Below are 23,237 nucleotides of genomic sequence, written 5' to 3' on the forward strand. Positions count from 1 at the left end.
ATTAGTTCCAGTTCTTTCGTCAATGTTTTTCATTCTCTGTATAGACGATCATGTCACCTCTGAACAGACAGTTTTACATCTTCTTTCACAATCCATATACCTCTTATTTTGCCTTCTTGTCTTACTGCATTAGCTAGGATGTCCAATACAACACTGAGAGGCAGTGGTGAAAGGTACATCTTCACCATGCTCTGGATCTTAGTGAAAAAGTGTCAAGTTTCTCAGCAATAAGTATAATGTTAGCTGGCATAAGGCAGCTGCCTTAATGATTGATCATGGTGTTGAGTTCATCCATGGCCTTACTGACTTTACATCTCCTGGACTTGTTCATTTCTGCAACAGGGGTGTTGAAGTTTCCAAGTAGAATAGTATAGTCATCTGTTTTTCTTTGCAGTGCTAACAGTTTTTGCTTCATGCATTTTGATGCTGCTTTGTTATACGCATACATGTTAAGTCCTGTTATGTCTTCTTGGAGAACTGATTCCTTTATCGTTATCCGATGCCCTTTTTATTCCTAAAAACTTTTGTTACTCTGAACTACACTTTGAAATTAATATAGCTACTCCCACTTTCTTTTAATTGGTGTTAGCATGGTATATCTTTCTCCATCCATTTACTTTTAATCTATATCTGCTTCTATATTTAAAGTGAGCTTCTTATAGACAATATATAGTTTGATATTTTTATCCTATCTGACACAATCTCTGGGGTTTTTTATTTATTCCAAAAATTTTTTAATGTTTATTTTTGAGAGAGAGAGAGAGAGAGAGAGAACATGAGTGGGTGAGGGACAGAGAGAGAGGGAGACACAGAATCTGAAGCAGGCTCCAGGCTCTGAGCTGTCAGCACAGAGCCCAACAACAGGGCTCGAACTCATGAGCTGCAAGATCACGACCTGAGCTGAAGTCAGATGCTTAACTGACTGAGCCATCTAGGCACCCCACAATCTCTTTTGTAACTGGTGTACTTAGGCCATTGACATTCTAAGTGATTATTGATATTTTTGGATTAATATCTACTATATTTGCTACTGTTTTTCTATTTATTGTCCGTGTTCTTTATTCCTATTTTTGTCTTCTACTCCTCTTCTGTCTTGGTTTTAATCAAGTGATTTATATGATCCCATTTTCTCTCTGCTCTGGGGATATGTTACACTTCCTTTTTAGTGATTGTGCTATAGTTTGCAATATCTATTTACAACCAGTTCAAGTCTGTTTTCAAAATATATTCTACCACTTCACGCGTAGTGCAAATACTTTAAAATGAAATAATCCCAATTCCTCCCTCCTATCCTCTAGATCATTGTTTTCATTCATTTCAGTTTTATACAAGCATATAGAAGCATGTGTGTATGCACATAAAATCAAACACATTATTATTTTTAAGTATTAGATTAAGAAAAATAAAATTTTAAATTTATTTTACCTTATTCCTTCTCTGATGCTTTATCTTTAACTTTTTTTAATATTTATTTTTGAGGGGCACCTGGGTGGCTCCGTCAGTTAAGTGTCCAACTTCAGTTCAGGTCATGATCTCACGGTTCGAGCCCCGCGTCGGGCTCTGTGCTGACAGCTCGGAGCCTGGGGGGCTGCTTTGGATTCTGTGTCTCCCTCTCTCTCTGCCCCACCTCCGCTCACACTCTGTCTATCTCAAAAATAAATAAACATTAAAAAAATATTTTTGAGAGAGAGGGAGACAGAGAATCCGAAGCAGGCTCGGTGATGTCAACGCAAAGCCTGACACAGGCCTCGAACTCACCAACTGTGAGATCATGAGCTGAGCTGAAGTTGGATGCTTGACCGACAGCCACCCAGGCGCCCCTCTGATGCTTTTCCTTTATGTAAATACAAGTTTCTGACCTATGTAATTTTCCTTCTCTCCAGATAACTCCTTTTAACATTTCTTGCAAGGAGGTTTACTGGCAACAAATTCCTTAAAATTTTGACTAGAAAGTCCTTATTTTTCTTTCACTTTTGAAGGGTAATTTCATAGGGTACAGAATTCTAGGTTTTTTCTCGCAACACTTTAAATATTTCACTCCACTCTCATCTTGTTTGCATGGGTTTCTGAGAAGTCAACTGTAATCCTTGTCTTACATCCTCTACAGATAAGGTAGTGTGTTTTTTTGTTTTGTTTTGTTTTGTTTGCTCTGGCTTTTAGGATTTTTCTTTATTTTGACTTTCTGTCCTTTGAAAATGGTATCTCTAGGTGTAGTTCTTTGGGCATTTATCCTGCTTGGTATTCTCTGAGCTTCCTGGATCTGGGGTTTGGTGTCTGATACTAATTTGGGGAAGTTCTCAGTCACTGTTGTTTCAAATATTTCTGCTGTTCCTCTTTCTTCTCATTCTGATAGTCCCATTGGACGTGTCACAACTTTTATAGTTGTTCCACAGCACTTGCATAGTCTCTTCTGGTGGTGTTTTTTTCCACTGTTTTTCTCTCCGCCTTCCAGTTCGGTCAGTTTCTATTTAGATATCCTCACGCTCAGAGTCTTTCCTCAGCTATGCCCATTAAAGATTATTTTTGTTTCTTTTTTTTAATGAATATAATTTATTGTCTAACTGGCTTGTATACAAAACCCAGTGCTCATCCCAACAAGCGCCCTCCTCAATGCCCATCACCCACTTTCCTCTCTCCCCCAACACCCCCATCAACCCTCAGTTTGTTCTCTGTATTTAAGAGTCTCTTATGGTTTGCCTCCCTCCCTTTCTGTAACTATTTTTCCCCCTTCCTTCCCCCATGGTCTTCTGTTCAGTTTCTCAAGATCCACATATGAGTGAAAACATATGGTATCTGTCCTTCTCTGACTGACTTCTGTCACTGAGCATGATACCCTCCAGTTCCATCCACGTTGCTACAAATGGCCAGATTTCATTCTTTCTCAATGCCAAGTAGTATCCTGTTGTTATATATAAACCACATCTTTATCCATTTGTCAGTTGATGGACATTTAGTCTCTTTCCATAATTTGGCTATTGTTGAAGATGCTGCTATAACACTGGGGTACACATGCCCCTGTGCATCAGCACTTCTGTATTCCTTGGGTAAATTCCTAGTAGTGCTATTGCTGGGTCATAGGGTAGCTCTAATTTTAGTTTTTTGAGGAATCGCCACACTGTTTACCAGAGCAGTTGCACCAGTTTGTATTCCCACCAACAATGCAAGAGGGTTCCCCTTTCTCCACATCCTCACCAGCATCTGTAGTTTCCTGAGTTGTTGATTTTAGCCACTCTGACCAGAGTGAGGTGACAGCTCAGTGTGGCTTTGTACTTCCCTGATGATGAGGGACATTGAGCATCTTTTCATGTGTCGGTTGGCCATCTGGATGTCTTCTTTGGAAAAGTGTCTATTCATGTCTTCTGCCCATTTCTTCACTGGATTATTTGTTTTTCAGGTGTTGAGTTTGGTAAGTTCTTTATAGATTTTGGATACTAGCCTTTTATCCGATATGTCATTTACAAATATCTTTTCCCATTCTGTCAGTTGCCTTTTAGTTTTGTTGATTGTTTCCTTTGCAGTGCAGAAGCCTTTTATCTTGATGAGGTCCCAATAGTTCCTTTTTGCTTTTAATTCCCTTGCCTTTGGAGATGTGTTAAGAAATTGCTGCAGCGGAGGTCAAAGAGGTTGTGGCCTGCTTTCTCCTCTAGGATTTTGAAGATTTCCTGTCTCACATTCAGGTCTTTCATCCATTTTAAGTTTACCTCTGTGTATAAGAAAGTGGTCTAGTTTTATTCTTCTGCATGTTGCCGTCCAGTTCTCCCAGCACCATTTGCTAAAGAGACTGTCTTTTTTCCGTTGGATGCTCTTTCATGTTTTGCCAAAGATTAGCTGGCCATACGTTTGTGGGTCCAATTCTACGTTCTCTATTCTATTCCATTGGTCTATGTGTCCGTTTTTGTGCTAATACCATACCATCTTGGTGATTACAGCTTTGTAGTAGAGGCTTTTTTTTTTTAAATTTATTTATTTATTTTTAGTAATCTCTACACCCAGCGTGGGGCTTGTATTCATGACCCCAACATCAGGAGTTTACATGCTCTTCAAACTGAGCCAGCCAGCATCCCAAGACATTGTTAATTTGTTACAGTATTTTTTATGTCTAGCATTTCTTTTTGATTCTTAGAATTTCCATCTCTGTTTTTACCTTGTTCATGTATTCTTCCATGCTCTCTACTTTACCCACTAGAGTCCTCAGCATATCAATCATAGTTTTAAACTCCCAGTCTCCTATTTCAACATCTCTGCCATGTCTGAGTCTGGTTCTGATACTTGCTCTATCTCTTCCAACTGTATTTTCTGCCTTTCAGTATATCTTGTAGTTTTTTGTTGATAGGCACACACGATGTTGTGCATAAAGGAATGCTGTAAACAGGCTTTTAGTAATGTGGTGGTGAGCTGTGGGGCGAGGGGAAGTGTTCTACAGTCCTAGGATTAGATACCAGTCTTTTATTGAGCTGGTGCCTCTGGACCATACACTGTAAACCCTGTCAGCTTTTATCTCCCGCTTAGTTTGGGCAGGATGACCAGAGCAGGCTGGAATTGGATGTTTTCCTTCTCTCAAGTTCATTAGGCTCTGATAAACTCCAGCAAGTTAAGCTCTGGTTGAAGAGTTTCTCCAGAGAGCAGACCATGTTAAGACGAACAGGATGCTCTGGCATATTTCAAAATGGTTCCCACTACTGTTAGCATAAGGGGACTCTTCTCTGATGTTCACTGTGAGAACCCGGTCAAGGTCCAGGAAGTAAAACTCACAAAAGTGTGGGATCCTGCCAATGACTATGTTCTCTGGAGATTTTATCTCTTAGACTTGTCCACACCGAACCTCCAACGATCTTTCAGTTACAGTACAGGTTTCCATACACTGGCACTGATTCCTACAAAGGTTTCTGTTCTGGTAAATTGTGGTTCTCTGTATTTACCTGTCCACATCTCCAAATGTAAGAGCAGCGGCTTATCCTGTGATGTCACCTCTCTTGCAAGTATAAGAAGAGTTGTTGATTTTTTTGATTCATTCAGCTTTTAACTTGTTCAAACATAGTGTCTTCCAAGCATCATATATGCTGGGCTAAAAACTAGTAGCATTTTTTTGAATATTTTAATATATAGGATCATATGATCTATGAACAGAGAGAGTGGTTTTTTTTCTTTCTTTCTTTTTTCCATTCCAGTTTGGATGCCTTTTCTTTTTCTTGTCTAATTCCTCTGGCTAGAGACTCCAGTATAATTTACATAGTAGTGGTTAAAATGGGCATCCTTGTCTCATTCCTAATGTTAGGGACAAAGTTCTTGGTTGTTCAACATTGAGAATGATGTTAACTGTGGGCTTTTCATAAATGTCTTCCATCGTGTGAATACATTCCCTCCTAGTCCTAGTTTTCTGGGAGCTTTATTCATGAAAGGATGTTGGATTTTGTGAAATGACTTAATGTGCTTCAATTAAGATGATCATTCCCCCCACTCAGGTTCTATTAATGTGATTTATTTTCTTAACTGAACTACCCTTGGATTCCTGAAGTAAAACCATTTGTCATGGTGCATAATCCTTTTAATATCATTTTGGACTTGGTTTGCTAGCATTTTGTTGAGGATTTATATACATCTATGTTCATTAGGAACACTGGTCTGTAATTTTCTTTTCTTGTAATGTTTTCTTTCTTTTTTTTTTTTCTTGTAATGTTTTTAATATGGCTTTGGTATCAGGGTAATGCTGACCTTATAGGAGGATGAGTTGAGAAGTACTCTCTACTCTTGTAAACTTGGAAGAGTTTAAGAGGGATTGGTGTTCATGCTTCTTTAAATGTTGGATTCAATTCACTGAAAGCCTCTGGCCCGGGACTTTTCTTTGTCAGGAGATTTCTTCTTATTGATTCCATCTCTCCACTTGTTATATGTCTGTTGAGATGCTCTGGGTTTTGTTGTTGTTGTTTTGTTTTGTTTTTTGAGACACTTTAAGTAATTTGTATGCTTCTAGCTAAAGGTTTGTCAATTTTATTGATCTTTGAAAAAATCAACTTTGGTTTCATTCAATCTTATTATTTTTCTATTTTCATTTAATTAACTCCTCTCTAATCTTTATTATTTTCTTCCTTCTAGCTTTGAGTTTCTTTTGCTCTTCTTCTGATTCCGTAAGATATTAAATTAGGTAACTGATTTAAGATCCTTTTTTTTTTTTAACGTAGTTACTTATGGCCATAAATTTCCCTCTGAGCACTGCCATACTGCATTGTGTGGTCAGTATGGTGTTTTCATAGGATTCCTCGCTAGGTGTTTTCTAATTGCCCTTGATTTCTTCTTTGATCCACTGGTAAAGAGCATCTTGTTTTATTTCCACATATTTATTAACATTCCAATTTTCCTTATGTTACTGATTTTTATCTTCATTCCATTGTGGTTGGAGAAGACACTTTGTATGATTTCAGTCTTCTTACATTTTTGAGACTTGTTTTGTGCCTAACATCCGGTCTATCCTGGAGAATATACCATGTGCACTTGAGAAGAATGTGTATTCTGCTGTGTTGAGTAGAAGGTTCTATACATGTTTGTTAGGTTTAGTTGGTTATAGCGTTGCTCAAGACCTCTGTATCCTTAGGTATCTTCTGTCTGTATGTTCTATGCATTATTGGAAATGGGGTATTGAATTTTCTGTTATTCAAGAATTATTTCTCCCTTCCATTCTATTGAAAAGTGTTCCTAATGAACTGAAGATTCCTACACCCTTTTAGAATGGCCAAAATAGGTTTCAAAACCAATTCAAAATAGGTTTACAAGAAATTAAACCAAGAAATTCCAATTTTAAATACCCTCAAGGAAAGACAGTATGAGAATAATCACAGCCAACACTTACTGAGCCTTTACTTTCTGCCAGGCCCTAGGGAAATAATTTTAAATGCATTAGCTTATATACTGGGGAGATTTATGATTATCCCAAATTTATAAATGATACAAGAGATTATGAGAGTTTGATCAACAGGTAAATACATGTGATTCAAAGTTCTCAGTGCAGCAGTGTTTACTACAGAAAACAATAAAGAGCAGACTAGTGGATAGAACACGACACTGAGTTAGAAAATCCAGGTTAAAAATTTTGTTAACGTTTATTGTTTTTGAGAGAGAGACAGAGAGAAACAGAGAGTGTGAGTGGGTGAGGGACAGAGAGAGGGAGACACAGAATCCAAAGCAGGCTCCAGGCTCCGAGCTGTCAGCACAGAGCCCGATGTGGGGCTCAAACTCATAAATCGTGAGATCATAACCTGACCCGAAGTTAGACGCTTAACCGAGCCACCCAGGCACCCCTTGAAAATCCAGGTTTATCACTTTATCACTTATGACACATAATCCTTAACTCTCCTGGGTCTTAATTTCCTCAAATGCAAATAATCTCTAAGATACTTCCAGTCTTTATGATTCTTGTTTGTTACCCAATCACCTACATGCCGGAAACAAAAGAGTCCCTGACTGAAAATTATTTGAGACAGTAATGTAATACCTTCTATACACTAATCCTGTTCCAGAAGCGTAACTATATAGAAGAAACATCTCTAGTTTGAAAAGCTAACCAAGACTGTGCAATCATGATGAATCACAAAAAGAAAAATAAACCAATCTCTGAACAAGAAATAAAATCTAGAATTTATATTTACGTTTACAACAGAGAAATCTTATTTGCAACCACTGATCTCTAACCATCAGAGAAAAAATTCTGACCAAGTGTACCGTGTCATTCGTTCATGGATTTAACACATTTATCAAACAAGTATTAAACATGTGGCATCGAGCCAAGTTAATACTATACTTGTATGTTTTTCAATAAGCTAGGTCACAGTTTAGGCAAGGAGACATTTTGTGGATAAATACAAAAAAAGCTATGCTAAAGTTATTAACAGAATCCCACAGTGGCATAAACTTCCTGAGATGACATTCAACTTGATTCTTATGTCTGCCAGATGAGTGAGACTAGACTGTGCATGGTTATGCAAGGAGAGGGTGTAGGGGAGGGTTGGCAGACAACACAGGAGACTGCTCCAAGGTTAGAGTGAAGAAAAAGCAGACATCATTCAGATTATCATTTAGCGTTGTAGAAACAGGATGTCCATTTAATCCCAATTCTCTCACTGTGGCATACCTAACGCTATTATCACAGCTAATAGTTACTGAGCACTTTACAGATAATATGTATGGACTCCTAACATAAAACCAATGAGATAGGGTTTTACAGATAAGAAAACCTAGGTCCAAAGAGATGAAATGTTTTGTCCAGTATCACATGGCTAGTAACAGATAAGGCTAGGACTTAAAACCAAGCAGTCCAACTTGAGAGCTGGCACAAGGATTTCCCTCGCTCGGATGTGTTAACCCATGCCCATTATCGTCTGATCCCCCCTCACAGGAGTACATGCAGAGCTACCCTGAGGCTCTCCTCAGTCATTTACAAGATCGAGGATCTGGGTATGTGACGGTGCCCCCATGCAGATTACCAGTGCATCTTGTCCACGTGTGCACAAATATTTTAACTCTTTCCCCATAGATTTCTTCTCCCCACTAAGCACAACCTTCCCTTTCCTTCCAGAATGCTGGGGAAGTCTATGTCAGCCTCTACTAGTAAGAAGGAGAATTACGAATGTTAGGTTTGAAGGAGAGCTAGTTTTTACCCCACGTCAAAGAGAGAACATAAACTAACACTCCTGTTAAGCCTAAAGAGAAGAAAATTAATTCAACTTCGCAAATGTGAAATCAAACGATACCTTTAGTCCCTCCAATTCATTTTCCAGTTGCTTAGAATAGTGCTCGCTCTGTTCACGCAATTTCCTGTCTTTAGATGCTTCAGCAGCCACAGCTTCTGAATGAACTTCCAGCTTTAAAATAAAATGAACAAAGCGGATTTCATGGTTATACCTGTTTTTTCCAGTAAAATGCTTTTTCCCCCATGGGAATTTACCTTGTCACAAGAAGATAACTCAAATGTTGAAGTTCACGTTAAGTAAAATTATCCAACAAGAAAACTGTTTTTAAGAATTCAAGTGTGATATACACATCATTTCACTCATCTGAAAAAGCAGCTTTAATCACTACCCCCTGGGCACTGGACAATCTGCCTGACTACTAACCTCTTTCTTGGCTCTCTCTGTCCTGCGCAGTTCTTGCCTTAAGCTTTCAACTTTTTGCATCACTAGGTCCACCTCTTCTTCCTTATCTCGGACATGGCGAGCAAGTTTCTGTTTTTGGGTGTGCAACTCTGTTAGCCGCTCATTGATCTCCATGAATTCCTGCATGGCCAGTTTCCTCTGACAGTGTGCGTCTTTCAGCTCTTTGGACTGGTTTTTTAATCGCTCACTAGCCTGGACTAGTTCCTACGGTTTCGTAAAAAGAATATAAGTTACCAATTCTGCAACCTAGGGACCAATTTTGGCCCTCAAAGCAGCCATCATGAAGTCATGAAGAGCCAAAATTATTCATCTCAGGACAAAATGAAAAGGAATCAACTACTTTTGAACAGATATTAACAGCGTGGTGCTCTGTTCGTGTTCTCAGCTCCTTACGCTCATCTGCTAACTGCGATGGCACAGCTGATCGAACCTTCTAGTACCTTAGTTTCTACAAACAAAGAGTATAGGAATACCAGAGGTGATGGTCAAAATAAAGATTTTGTGAAATGTAATGGATACTTGTGAGATGTTTGAACATTATATTGAATCACTACAAATGATAAAAAACAAGGAACGCTCTTATGTGGAGACTATGCCTTAGGCCAGAAGCAAGGAGGAAAGCTAAATAAACCCCCGGATGAAAGTGGGAGGAGAGGAGCTTAAGAAGACTCAGGTCCGGACAACCACCGGCCTCCGGGCAAAAGGAAATGCAAATCCTTTTTGAGAAAAGAGCCCCGATGAAACGTAGGTTTTTTAAAACACACAAATATGAGCGCACAACCACAGATTCCCAAACCCAAAGAACAAACGACCATAAGCAAAGAACAGAAACAATAATAATAAACTCCAATGGGATTCAGACATTCAAATTGTCAAATGGTAACATAAAATGGAATGTTTGAGAAAGTGAAAAAAAAAATCATGAAAATTGGAAAGACAAAAGACTATTAAAGACAAAAGACTATTAAAAATGGCCAGGGAGACTTATAAACAACTGTACAGAACATTTAGAAATGGGAAAAATACAAGTGTTAAAACTAAAGACCTGAATCTGCCAATAAAGTAAGCTCTATATTTATGAAGCAAGAAAAAGTGTTAAGGCTCAAACCCAGAAACTTAAAAAAAAATAAAATTGCATAGCACCAAATAAAAACAAATGACCTTAAAGGAAATTAGTGAAAAAAGACAAATCCTCTATCCTCTACCCTCTAAAACAAAAGGATAGAGCAGACACTTAAGAAGTAGCAACAGAAACAGGGAAAATGGAAAGAGTGAAAAAAGTAATTAAAACTGTATACCCAGAAAAATTCCTGTTCACCTATGAGGCTAAAATAATTAGATTCATATAAACAAAAATGGATAGAATCACCATCAGATCTGTGCTAAATAGGAACCTCTAAAGATTTATCTCAGGGAAAAGAAAAATAATTTTAAAAGCAAAGTCTATGGGAATGCAAGCTGGGGCAGCCACTCTAGAAAACAGTATGGAGGTTTCTCAAAAAACTAAAAACAGAACTACCCTATGACCCAGCAATTGCACTACTAGGCATTTATCCACGGGATACAGGTGTGCTGTTTCGAAGGGACACATGCACCCTTATGTTTATAACAGCACTATCGACAATAGCCAAAGTATGGAAAGAGCCCAAATGTCCATTGATGGATGAATGGATAAAGAAGATGTGGTATATATATACAATGGAGTATTACTCGGCAATCAAAAAGAATGAAATCTTGCCATTTGCAACTACGTGGATGGAACTGGAGGGTATTATGCTAAGTGAAATTAGTCAGTCAGAAAGACAAAAATCATATGAATTCACTCATACGAGGCTTTTAAGAGACAAAACAGATGAACATAAGGGAAGGGAAACAAAAATAATATAAAAACAGGGAGGGGGACAAAACAGAAGAGACTCATAAATATAGAGAACAAACTGAGGGTTACGGGAGGGGTTGTGGGAGGGGGGACGGGCTAAATGGGTAAGGGGCACTAAGGAATCTACCCCTGAAATCATTGTTGCACTATATGCTAACTAATTTGGATGTAAATTTTAAAAAATAAAAAATAAAATTAAAAAAAAAAAGCAAAGTCTAATGACAGAGAAATGGGAGGGCCAAGACACTTGTGAACATAAATATGAATGCAAATATGCAGAGAAGACTGTATTATAAACATGTCTCATTTGTAAACAGAAAGGATATAAGTAAAATACTGTCAAAAATAACACAACAGTTGGAAAGAAGTAACAGAATTAGAGGTCCTTAAATTTTGGGGGAGATAATAATTGAGACTTTGTTAAATATGCATGATAATATTCAAGAGCAACCATTAGAAACTGTTAAAACAAGTAGTGAGAAATGTGGGAACAAAAACAAACAAAAACTCAATTAAATTTCAAGAAAAAATTATGCAAGATGGAAAAATTCTGGAGATTAGTTGCACAACAACATGAATATAATTTACACTGCTGAACTGTACATTTTAAAAATGGTTACGATAGCATTCCATAGGACAGACTCAAAATAGATTACAAAGAAATTGCAAAATCATCATAGAAAAATTGGTGAACACATCATGATAATGAGAAATTTTGACTTGACAATCATTAATAGATAAACCAAGCAGTTAAAAAATACTGAATATAGAGATTATCAAACTTCATATATAGATGCTTGCACCCAATACTGGGAACACACATTCTTTTCAGGCATATAGTGAACATTTGAAAATGGAACAGTCTGTTTAGGCCATGAAACAAGTCTCAGCAGATTTCAAAGAACAGATATCAACAGTTCAAGTTCTTTGATAACATCACCATTACAATAGAAATTTCTAAAAAGGCTAAATTCCATAATACCTCATTGGTCAAGGAGAAAAGTCATAAAGCATGTTAAAATATTTAGAACTAAAAAAGAAGTTGAAAATATAAACAATAAAAATGTTCAGCACATATAATAAAATGAGAATTCAGTAAAAGGTTTACCTAGGAGGAGATTTATAGCTTGAAACACTTGTATTGAAACTAAAACAAAAGTTTAAATTTAGTGAAATTCCACATAGAAAGAGACAGAACACACTAATGCTTCCACCAACATAAGATGATAATAAAAATAAGAACATAAACTAATGAAAAAGAAATGTCATAATGAACATCAACAAAGCCAAAAGTTGAGAAAAATAATAAAATAGGCAAATACCTGGTGAGATCAAACAAAGAATAAATACAAAAAGAAACAATGTTAAGAAAGAAAAAAAAGATTATGACTACAAACCTGGAAAAGATTAAAAAAGCTAATAAAAGGATACAGTGAAAACTTTATGCCAATAAATTTGTTAACTTTTGAAATGAATGAATTCCTACAAAAATACAATTCATCAAAACTGCTTCAAGAAGAAACAGAATCCCTCAATAGTCCTGTAGTGATTAAAGTACCTAAATAATAGTTAACAAACTCTCCCCATCCCCTCAGAGGGAGAGAATTTCCAAACTCAGATGGTTTTACAAGTGATTCCTCCAGTGTTTCAAGGAACAAACATTCTTATACAAACTTTTCTAGAGAAGAGAAAAAGAGGCAATGCTACACAACTCATTCTAGGAGACCAATATAATCTTGATACCATAAAAAACACCAGAAAAATAAAAGAAAAAAATTACAAGCCAATTTTACTGATAAAAACAAATCAAATATTAAAAAAAAAAAAAAAAAAAAACGGCATCAGCAAATCAGCTTCAGTGATATATAAAGTAGATAAGCATGAACTCTGGACCTAAACTTCTTGTGTTGGAATTCTAGCTCCATCACTTTTTAGCTCTATGATCTTGAGCAAGTGAGCTCAAGTGTACACTTAAGCAAGTGTACTTGACCTCTCTGTGCGTGGTCTCATCATTTATAAAATACTAATAACAGCAGCAGCAACAACAACAATAATACCTAAATCACAAGGCTCTTATAAAGATTAAATGATCTAATATACGTAAAACACTCCAATAGCAGTGCCATTACATAAGTGTTACATACACTGGCATATTGTTATTTAGGAGGTAATATATGCACAATTATTGTTTAACCCAGAAATCCAAAAATGGTTTAACATTAGAAAAAGTCTATAAATATAACTTACCAAACCAAGTCATTAAAGAACAATCATATAATCACATCAATAAATATTAACAAATTCCTAGAAATCTGTTGTAATAGAGTACAGAAGAGCGTATTTAATAAGTCTGATACCCATTATAAAAATGATTAGCAAAATAGGAATAGAAGATAACTTTCTTAACCTGATAAGAAGCGTTTACCAAAAACTTACAGAAAACATTATTAGTGGTGAAACAGTAAAGGCATTTTCTTTGAAACCAGGACTAAGACAGGAAAGCCTGCTATCACCAGTTCTATTCAACACTGTACTGTGGGTCGTAGCTAATACAGTGAGACAAGGGAAGAAAGAAAAGTCATAAAAATTAAAAGAAGAAACAAAACCGTCATTATTTGCAGAAAACCCTAAGAATCTCAAATATATTAGTACAATTAATAAGAATTTAGCAATGTTGCCGAAGCAAAATCAGTAAGAAACTATAAAGATACCATTTAAAATATGAAAAAAATAGAACAGTAAATTTAAAGAGAGGTAAATGAGACCTGCATTAAAATTTTATGTTAAAACATTTAAGATGTTAAAGATATGGTGAAATCTACCAAGCTTGTGGATGGAAAGACCGTGGGGCTCCAGAGGAAAGATTTTTATGGTTTTGTACAGACAGACCTTCCTAAAACTTTGTACTGAAAGTCGGGACCTGGGCTAAAAGCAAGCCTTATAAATTTATGACTAATTTAGAATGAGAAACTCGAAGAGATTTAACTCCTGGATGTATGTGCTTATATTTCAACAGAGGTGGGAGAGAGGAGCCTGGATCAGGGAGCCACCCTCTTTATAGAGCTGGAGGCTCTGGGCTTATCTTTCCCACTGGAGTGTTTTATTTATATTCCAAAGGGTCCTAGACTCTTCTCTTTACACTTCCAAGGAGACTCTCAGAAGGATGGGTGGAGATGATGGGGGGCAGGGAGTAGGAAGCATCTGCCTCTCCTCCTGTATATAAAACACCCTCACATTTTTAGGATTCCTCATCCACAACACAGACTCCATACATATACAGATGTATATACATACATCTAAATATATGTGTGTGTGCGCGCGTGTGTGCGCACGCACATGTGTGTATAGGGCTTTATCTATCCAGCTCTCATTGCACCGCCCCAGAGGTAAGACAGCACCCAGGGAAGCAGTGTGCGTATTTCTGCTGTATGTACATCACAATTCTATGCTCTGGTCTTGAAATCTGTGTGTGCGTTTGGAATAATATTAATAAATGTGGATAGTAGGAACCTAAAGATTCAATGTTGTAATGACGTCAATTCTCCTGAAATGACTCTACAGATTTAACACAATTTTAATTAAGATCTCATCACAGTTTTGGGGCGCCTGGGTGGCTCAGTTGGTTAAGCGGCCGACTTCAGCTCAGGTCATGATCTCACAGTCCGTGAGTTCAAGCCCCGCGTCGGGCTCTGTGCTGACAGCTCAGAGCCTGGAGCCCGTTTCAGATTCTGTGTCTCCCTCTCTCTCTGACCCTCCCCTGCTCATGCTCTGTCTCTCTCTGTCTCAAAAATAAATAAACGTTAAAAAAAAAATTAAAAAAAAAAAGATCTCATCACAGTTTTTAAGGAATGGAGAGGTGAGATAACAGAGTCATGCATAAATGGAAATGTGACAGGTGACGCTGCACGTCACTGTGGAAAAGACGGCCTATTTAGTAAACGAACAACTATTAGCTACAGAGGAAAATCTGAAATTGGATCCCTATATCTCACATGATATGAAAAAATAAATCTGGTATGTTAAAATTTAAATACCAAAGGCCAAACTTTAAAACGTCAAAATAAAAACCGAGAACTTTAAAAAAAAAAAACAAACTGAGAATTTTAGCCTTAGGTTTCTTACATGAGCCAGCAAATCTCTAAAAAGAAAGATCAGTATGGTTGACTACATTAAAACTCAGAATTTCTGTTACTCAAAAGCTCCCATAAAGAAAATGAAAAGTCAAGCCTCTAACTGGGAGGCATCTTAATAGACACAACTGACAAAAGATCAATATAGAAATTTTCAAGAATTCTTAACAAACCAGTAAGAAAAAGACAAAAAAAAAAAAAAACCCAACAGGAAAATGTACAAAAGATACTGAGAGGCATTTCACAGAAGAAACAGAACTGATAAGTGGGCATACGTGAGATACTCAACCTCATTAGTAATTGGAGAAATTAAGACCATAAATAAAACATGGTTCTAGACCTAAAACACGAACTTCAATGGGGTTGGCCAAAATAATCTATCTAGTAACATGAAGTATTGTTGAATATAGACCGGGTGGTGGGAGTGGGAGTGTAAATTGGTACAATCCGTGGAAAACGATTTGGCATTACCATAAAAAACAATATTTGCATCACTTATGACCCAATTATTCTACTCGTGATTCTGTGTACAAGTGTGTGCAAATCAGCATACATATTCAAGAACGTTCATTTATAGTGGCTACCAAGTGTAAGCAACTTTAATGTCTGTAGACAAACAACTGACTAGAGAGATTCTGGAGCGTTCACATAATGGTGTACCATACAGCAGATAAATGAGTGCTCTACAGTCCCATGGATGCATCTTAGAAATACAACGAGTGAAACAACAAACCGTGCAAAACTGCATGTACCACTTTACACAGCTCAGAAACAAGCCACACCAAATAACGTATGTGTATTTCCATTTCCTGTGGCATTAAAAATTCTTTAGCCACCAGGTTTAATGGCTATATAATATTTCATCATATGAACTGGTCGGGCATTTTGGCAGTTTCTAATATTTTTCTTTTATAAATGTGGTAATTTGTTCTCTGTGAACAAATCTTTGCTTCAATGTCTGATTATCTTCTTGAGTTACATTTCGACAAATGGAATTATTACATCAAGGACTTTAGTATTTGAAGGCTTTCGATACTTGTTGCAAATTAGCTTTCCAGAAATAAGGTATCAGATTATAAGCTCATCTTCAGCATTTGGCACTGGCATTTTTATTTGTTTTCACTGAAGTATAACGAGCATAGAACGTTATGCTCATTTCAGGTGTACAACATAGTGATTGGACAGTTCTGTACGTTACTCAGTGCTCACCGTGATAGGCATAGTTACCCTCTGTCACCACACAGCTCTGTTAGAGTATTATATCCCCTATGCTCTACTTGTTATCTCCTATTATACATTATTTAGAGATTATAGTAATAAGGGATAAAAAGTATTTTTCAGTAAGGAAATGACGGACAATAAGGAGAAGGGGATAAAAAAAATGACTGGCCAGGGCTATGCCACAAAATTCATAATGTTCCTATTCCTTAAGTCAGATGGTAGGTTCAGAGACAGGCATTATATTATGTGCAACAAAACTCATATAATGTTACGTTTATTCTTTTATATGTATCTAAAGAAAAAAATGTTAAAAAGATTATCTGCTGCCTGTAGGATACTAAGCATATCCCTTAAAATACCAATATAATATTTCTTTATAGCACTACCCTCTTCTCAAAATATACTAAAAAAGGATTTTTAACATTAAAACTTAATAAAATTGGCAAGATACTTGCTACTATAAATCTAGATGTTGGATTCTCATCTTTTTTTATGTTTACTAAGTTTGGCTGAATAATCCTACCTTTATGTACATAACAGCTACCACTAATATTATTATAATATTACTGCAATATTACTAAAACAAATATAACATCTGTTATAAATTCCAAATTTTATTAAGTTGACCATGAATTTAAATGGATCTGTACACAAAACTGCTTATAATTGCATTAAGAAAAAAGCAAAAAGATACTAATCAAATTCAATTTAACCTTTACAGCTTTCTCTGTTAGTCTTGTCGATTAGCTTCATCAGCAAAAGGTTATTTGTTTTATTTTTAATTGCCTCCATTTCTTTACTGGCAGCAAGACTTTAAGATCTTCCCCAAAAGAACTCCATTATATTATCAATTATATACTGCATCACTGAATACAATTTACATAAGCCATAAACCACTCACTTCTTTTTTGTGTCGGCTAGTATTAACTCCAACATTTTTAAATTTGTTAATGAAAGGCAAAGTACACATTCTGAGTGGTTTAAGTAAAATGTTTTTCTCTGGTGTGTATTATTTATGGGATGTGTTAGGTTGTCTTTGCTATTAATAAATTTTGTTGATGCTTCTAATACTGTTTAAGTATTATATCAAGTTCTTATGAAAATAACTTTAGCTTCTTCATCCGTGCTTTGAAAGATAAATTGACATTTTAAAAACTAATTAAAACATTAAAGAAATTTTTTATTCTAATCTTTTAAGAATGTTCATATCAGCAAATCACAATGAAAATATGCCTTTAGTTTTTATTTGTCCAAAGACATGACACATATCTCACTGTTTGCTTATTCCGTAATATTTTTTAAAACATTTACTTTTAATCAAGTCCTTTGATTAGACTTTTCAAAAGAACAGATGATTCTGAATGTTAAAAATCTTGACAGTATGTAAATGTCTTCATTACTAGCTATTACTCAAACGACACATACCAAAATAATTAAACGTTTTACAACATATACCTTATGTTCTTGTAACTCATTACGAAAGCTTTTAGAATACAAATTAAATACGATTAAGAATCTAAAACCGGGTTTAACAATTCATCCATGTATTTTTACCTTGTTTAATTCTTCCCTTTCTTGTTGTAGTGTTTTGATTTGCTTTTCGTAAGCCTTGATTTGCCTAAAAGCGTCATCTAGCTCTGTCCTCACCGCGTTGGCTTCCTCAAGTTGCTGTTCCAAGTGACTTGATTCTAAAAAGAGACAACAGTGTTTATGGTAGTGTTCATATAAAAACAAATGCTCGAAACCAAGGTTTCAAACAACTAAGTGGAAAAAAATAACATATCCTGAATTTGTATTAGGCTTATAGACACCCCTTCCAGTAGGACTATAACTCGCGACAATTAAGTGCTTGTCAAGTTCACTGAATGAAGAAAGGGTACGGCTAATATCAGTGTGAAAGTGTGTAACGCTTGCATGAAAAACGTCTTACGTTTCTGTTAGAAAAAGAAGACCATACTTCCAGAAAAGTACCTTCAGAGCCAATTAAAAGCTTAAAACTATCAAAAAAATCAAAAGCAACCAACTGGACAAAACAGACCCATTTTCCTCTATGTTTGGTTATCAGCATTCCTGCACTGACTTTAGTCAAATTATTAAGACGGCTGTGCTTCTCATGGCTGCAGGCCAGTTTCACTAGCGGTTATCTGAAGAACAAACTCTGATTTCGGAAACTAAATACGCGAACGCCTCTGATCTAGGTCAGCTCCTCCATTCTCTAGAAGAAGAAACTGAGGCCAGGAGAGCTGGATATCTGGCCTGAGGTCACACTGCTAAATGGGTCTTGGAGCAGAGACGAGGACTCAGGAAATCCTGCATCGGCCTCTTCTTCTGGGAAAGCGACAATTCTTAACATCATCACTTCAGAAGAGTTATTACGAAACAGAACAGCCTCACTCATTTGAACACACTGCCTGCATAAAATTGGATAAATTGACACGAAATGGTCACGGCATCAGAAGTAGATTGGCAAGCTGAAGAACTGAAGCCCACAAAACCGAGAAATCTACACACATTCACTGTCAATTTCTGCTCTTTACAAAACCTTCCCACTCGGACAGTCATCCCCACACAGTAGCAGGAACACCTGTGAGCTTGCCAGAGATGCAGAATCTCGGGCCTCAAACCAGACCTAATGAATCAGATCCGTATTTTAACAAGATCCCCCGGGTCTGGCAAACTCAGGTGTGGGAATAGATGATGCACAAAGTATTGTGTATTGCTGAGTCCAACGCTTTCAATAAATGAAGTCACGTTCATAAGACACTGGTCCTACCGTAAAGAGATTTTGTGTGTATAGAGAGTCCTGTAGCCAAGAAGTCACTTAAATGCGTTCGTGTATCCCATACTAACTGCTGCTGGAGTCCTTCAACAAAACAATTTACTGACATTCAGTGCCCTAAATTTATAGATTTATTAAGAGCTTATTGATCTGAGGTGTTTTGAGAGTGTAGATGCATTTATGGATACCACGGTTTTCAACAATTTTCAACAACATCTGTGAAGTTGCATGTAACTAGTTTTTGTTCTGTCTCAACAGAATAACTTTAGCAGTCTAATTTAATGAATGTTTTACTTGAAGAACACTGCAACATCATAGGATGTTTAACCTTAAAGATCATGGGATATTTAGTCTTATGTTCAGCAAAGTATATTTTATCATTTTCTCAAGTTTCAGCATTTCCTGCAGGAATTTTTCTGTTTATACTAATTTCCTTGAAACATTTTTAAGTGATACTTTCCTGTTATTTTAAGGTTTTAACATTTTTAAGATGTCAAAAGTTTATTTCTTTTTTTTTTTTTTAATTTTTTTTTTTTAACGTTTTTATTTTTGAGACAGAGAGAGACAGAGCATGAACGGGGGAGGGGCAGAGAGAGAGGGAGACACAGAATCGGAAGCAGGCTCCAGGCTCTGAGCCATCAGCCCAGAGCCCGATGCGGGGCTCGAACTCACGGACCGTGAGATCGTGACCTGAGCTGAAGTCGGACGCCTAACCGACTGAGCCACCCAGGCGCCCCTCAAAAGTTTATTTCTAATAATTAGGAGTCAAAATTTAGTATGTGACATGGCTGACTTTTGTCCTTTGAGGGTCTAACTTTGGTCCTGTTCATGGCTACGGTGTGCCAGCCTGAAGCAGTCAGATGGCACGCATTGTGATCCCGTCTCATTCGCCTACTTTCTTCTACTCTGAAGAGTCTTTCCCCAGCATGGTGAAGGTTTTCTGCAAATTACTGAGTCATTCGCTTATCTCTACTGCTCTTCATTAGCAACAAAAATGAAATCAGTGTTTTATAAACTGTCTGCATCACATCAAGTTTACAGCAAAACGACTCCATGGGGCGGCTTCGGTGGCGGCCTTCAGTGGTTTATGGTTCCCTTTCAACGTGGGTTAAATTTTGGTTTTCTCTCAGCCATGTCACTTTGGCTGCTTTGCAATGGAGTTGGTAAGTGTATCTGTGAATTATATGTCAGGTTTTCGTGTTTCACACAGAAGGGCTGGAGAAGACAAGCTCACTCGATTATTTATAAAAGCTTCCAATCTGATACACACAGAATTATGCATTCCCCAAAGATAAAAACCCCAACTCAAGAAAAGTCCAGAATACACTGAATTTTGGCCGACAACTATCAAATGGCTAAGGCACGTGAACATTTACTTTCACTACAACAAATGGTGAATTCAATGAAGACTTTGAAAGAAATCCTCAGTGGGGCGCCTGGGTGGTTTAGTCGGTTGGGCGTCTAACTTCGGCTCAGGCCATGATATCTCGGTTTGTGAGTTTGAGCCCCGCATCAGGCTCTGTGCTGACAGCTCAGAGCCTGGAGCCTGCTTGGGATTCTGTGTCTCCCTCTCTCTCTGCCCCTCCCATGCTCATGCTCTGTCTCTGTCTCTCAATAATAAAAAACGGTAAAAAAAAATTTTTTTTTTTAAATAAAAAAAGAAAGAAAGAAATCCTCAGAGACTATCAAAAAATACCTCACGCAACACGATGAGCCATACCATTCTAGGCCAAGTAACTAAAAAGCAGTTTTTGTGAGTAAAGAGCAGAAGCAGACCAGCACAACAGGCTAGCACACTCCAACCAAATGGTTCCTAGCTCACTGCTGCTAGGACAGCTGGGAAATTCAATAGTTCCTATGAGGATTTAATAAGGGACAAAAACACAATAAGGAAATTTTCTTTGCACTGTGTGGCATGGAAGAGAAATATTAAATAGACTCTGTCTCGAAGGAGATAACCAGGTCAGGAAGATAAAGAGTAACACCCCACAAATCATAAATGAAGCAGAAACACAAAAGTAGATCGTGTGGCAGGTTCTATGGGAGCTGGGGGAGGAGGACGGGGGAAGAGGCCACGGCTGCCGCGGGACTCGATGTGGAGCACGGACCACCCGCGAGGGGCGAGGACTGTGACCAGGGCGGCATTAGAAGCACAGTCAAAGCACCTCTCCCTGATCTGTGCAGACACAGTATCACCGCTTCTCCCTTACGTTCTGATTCCTAAAATAACCCAGGACTCTTCTGAGATGGGAAGAGATCTGACTTCCAATCATGACGGGGAAACAGGTTCCCCTATACCTACCCCTCTCCCTCCATTCCCTATCCTTCTCCTTCATTTACATGATGCAGGGCAGTGTGTGTGTGTGTGTGTGTGTGTGTGTGTGTGTGTGTGTGTCAGACAGACAGAGGGAGAGGGGAATAGTTAGTTTAGGGTTGGAGAGACAGACAAACCACCCATCTCCAGGCAACAAAAGAAAGGGGGTTACAAAGCACATTAGAGATTACAACAATTATTCAGGAAACAAGAAACCACTCCCGTATCTTCTCAGGGAAAAATATCAAATGAGAGTATGAATTTATACTTTCATCTGCTGAGTGTCCATTAGATGACACAAGGAAACTCTGTCTTACCTTCTTGGGAGTTTGGAGTGTGATAAGGAAAGCAGATTTTAAAAAGAAATTGTAAGTAATTATAACTTTATTAAAATTTTCTAGGAGTCTCAATATATTGGAGAACACTGCCATAGGGAAAGAAAAGATATACAGGCACTGGTGGTGTGTAATTGTCTACACAAAGATCTAGCTTAAGAAGTAGCTAACAGAAGGTGATTTGGGGGCGCCGACCCTTGATTTCGGCTCAGGTCGTGATCTCACAGCTTCTGAGATCGAGCCCCACGTTGGGCTCTGTGCTGACAGTGCATAGCCTGCTTGGGATTCTCTCTCTCCCTCCCTCCCTGTTTGCCCCTCCCCCGCTCATACATACGGTCTCTCGCTCTCTCTCAAAAAAATACATAAATTTAAAAAAAAACAAAGGTGATTTGGACTTTTCTTTAAAGCCAGGACTATAGTCAAGGCTACTCGTAAAGCAGGTTCCTAGAAGAGCCTGTTTTCTATTATCTCTAGCTTTTACATCGAAATGTTTAGGATAGCGTGGGTTTAACTGTGAATGAGACACAGAGGTTATCCCCAGCCTTACCACTCTGCCTCCAGTACCGAGTATAATTTCTGGTACGGAACAGTACCTCAATAAGGATGTTTATGGGCTGAACTGAGAAGGACTGTGTTGCCAGTGGGAACAGGATGGCACAGCCACTGCGGAAAACGGTTCGGCAACTCCTAAAAACACTGAACATGAATTTCCGTACAAATTCAGGAATTCTACTTCTGGACTTGATATATGTTCCCTCATGTGCAAGGCGGCACTATTTACAATAAACAAAATGGGGAAGCAACCCAAGTGCGTCGGTGACGAATGTAAAAACAGAAGGGAGTATTTGCATACACGCAGAATGTTGCAGAAGACGGGAAATCCGACACAGGCTACAACATGGGTGAACCGTGAAGACGCTGCTAAGTGAAGTCAGCCAGCCACGGAGGGACAAATACTTTATGACTGCACTCACGTGAGGCTCCCAGAGCAGTCAAATGCAGAGACGCAGAAAGAACGGCGGGTGCCAGGGGCTGGGTGTGGGAGGACCGGGCAGCTGGTGTTTGATGGGCGGAGAGTTTCCGTCTGGGAAGATACTGGGCTGCGGGGACGGAGCGTGACAGCTGCACAGCACGTGAATGTGTTATATACCACTGATGTGACACTCAGACATGGTTAAAATGGTCACTTTATGTTATGTACATCTTACTGCATTAGGTAAAAAGAGGTTTAAAAATGAATGAATGATGAAAAAAAAGAACGAGATGGGATGGAATCCTGGGCACACTGAGACCAGCACATGCCCAAGAGCTGCTGGAAAGGAAGAATGCTAAAAACAGGATCTGCCCTTTCTCTTCACCTCGTTTTCACTGGTTCTGCCCCGCCCCTGGGAAAAGCTAAAATAGAACGAGTGAAGAGCAGTCCTATAGCCTCTGCA

At 37.9% G+C, this 23,237-nt stretch overlaps 1 protein-coding gene across 3 annotated transcripts in view; it reads right to left on the reverse strand.

The window, feature by feature from the left end:
• Positions 1-23,237, reverse strand: part of CDC42BPA (CDC42 binding protein kinase alpha) — a 318,266-nt gene that overhangs the window by 107,129 nt on the left and 187,900 nt on the right. For 2 of the 3 annotated variants that reach the window (XM_042976800.1, XM_042976798.1), the window contains exons 12-14: positions 17,928-18,061; positions 9,105-9,347; positions 8,742-8,852 (exon numbers count right to left, since the gene is read on the reverse strand). In XM_042976800.1, coding sequence (XP_042832734.1) covers positions 8,742-8,852; positions 9,105-9,347; positions 17,928-18,061 — 488 coding nt within the window. The remainder of the gene's footprint in view (positions 1-8,741; positions 8,853-9,104; positions 9,348-17,927; positions 18,062-23,237) is intronic. The other variant, XM_042976799.1, reaches the window with a different exon arrangement.

The sequence above is a fragment of the Panthera tigris genome, chromosome F3, assembly GCF_018350195.1.
Source record: "Panthera tigris isolate Pti1 chromosome F3, P.tigris_Pti1_mat1.1, whole genome shotgun sequence".
Taxonomy (NCBI): domain Eukaryota; kingdom Metazoa; phylum Chordata; class Mammalia; order Carnivora; family Felidae; genus Panthera; species Panthera tigris.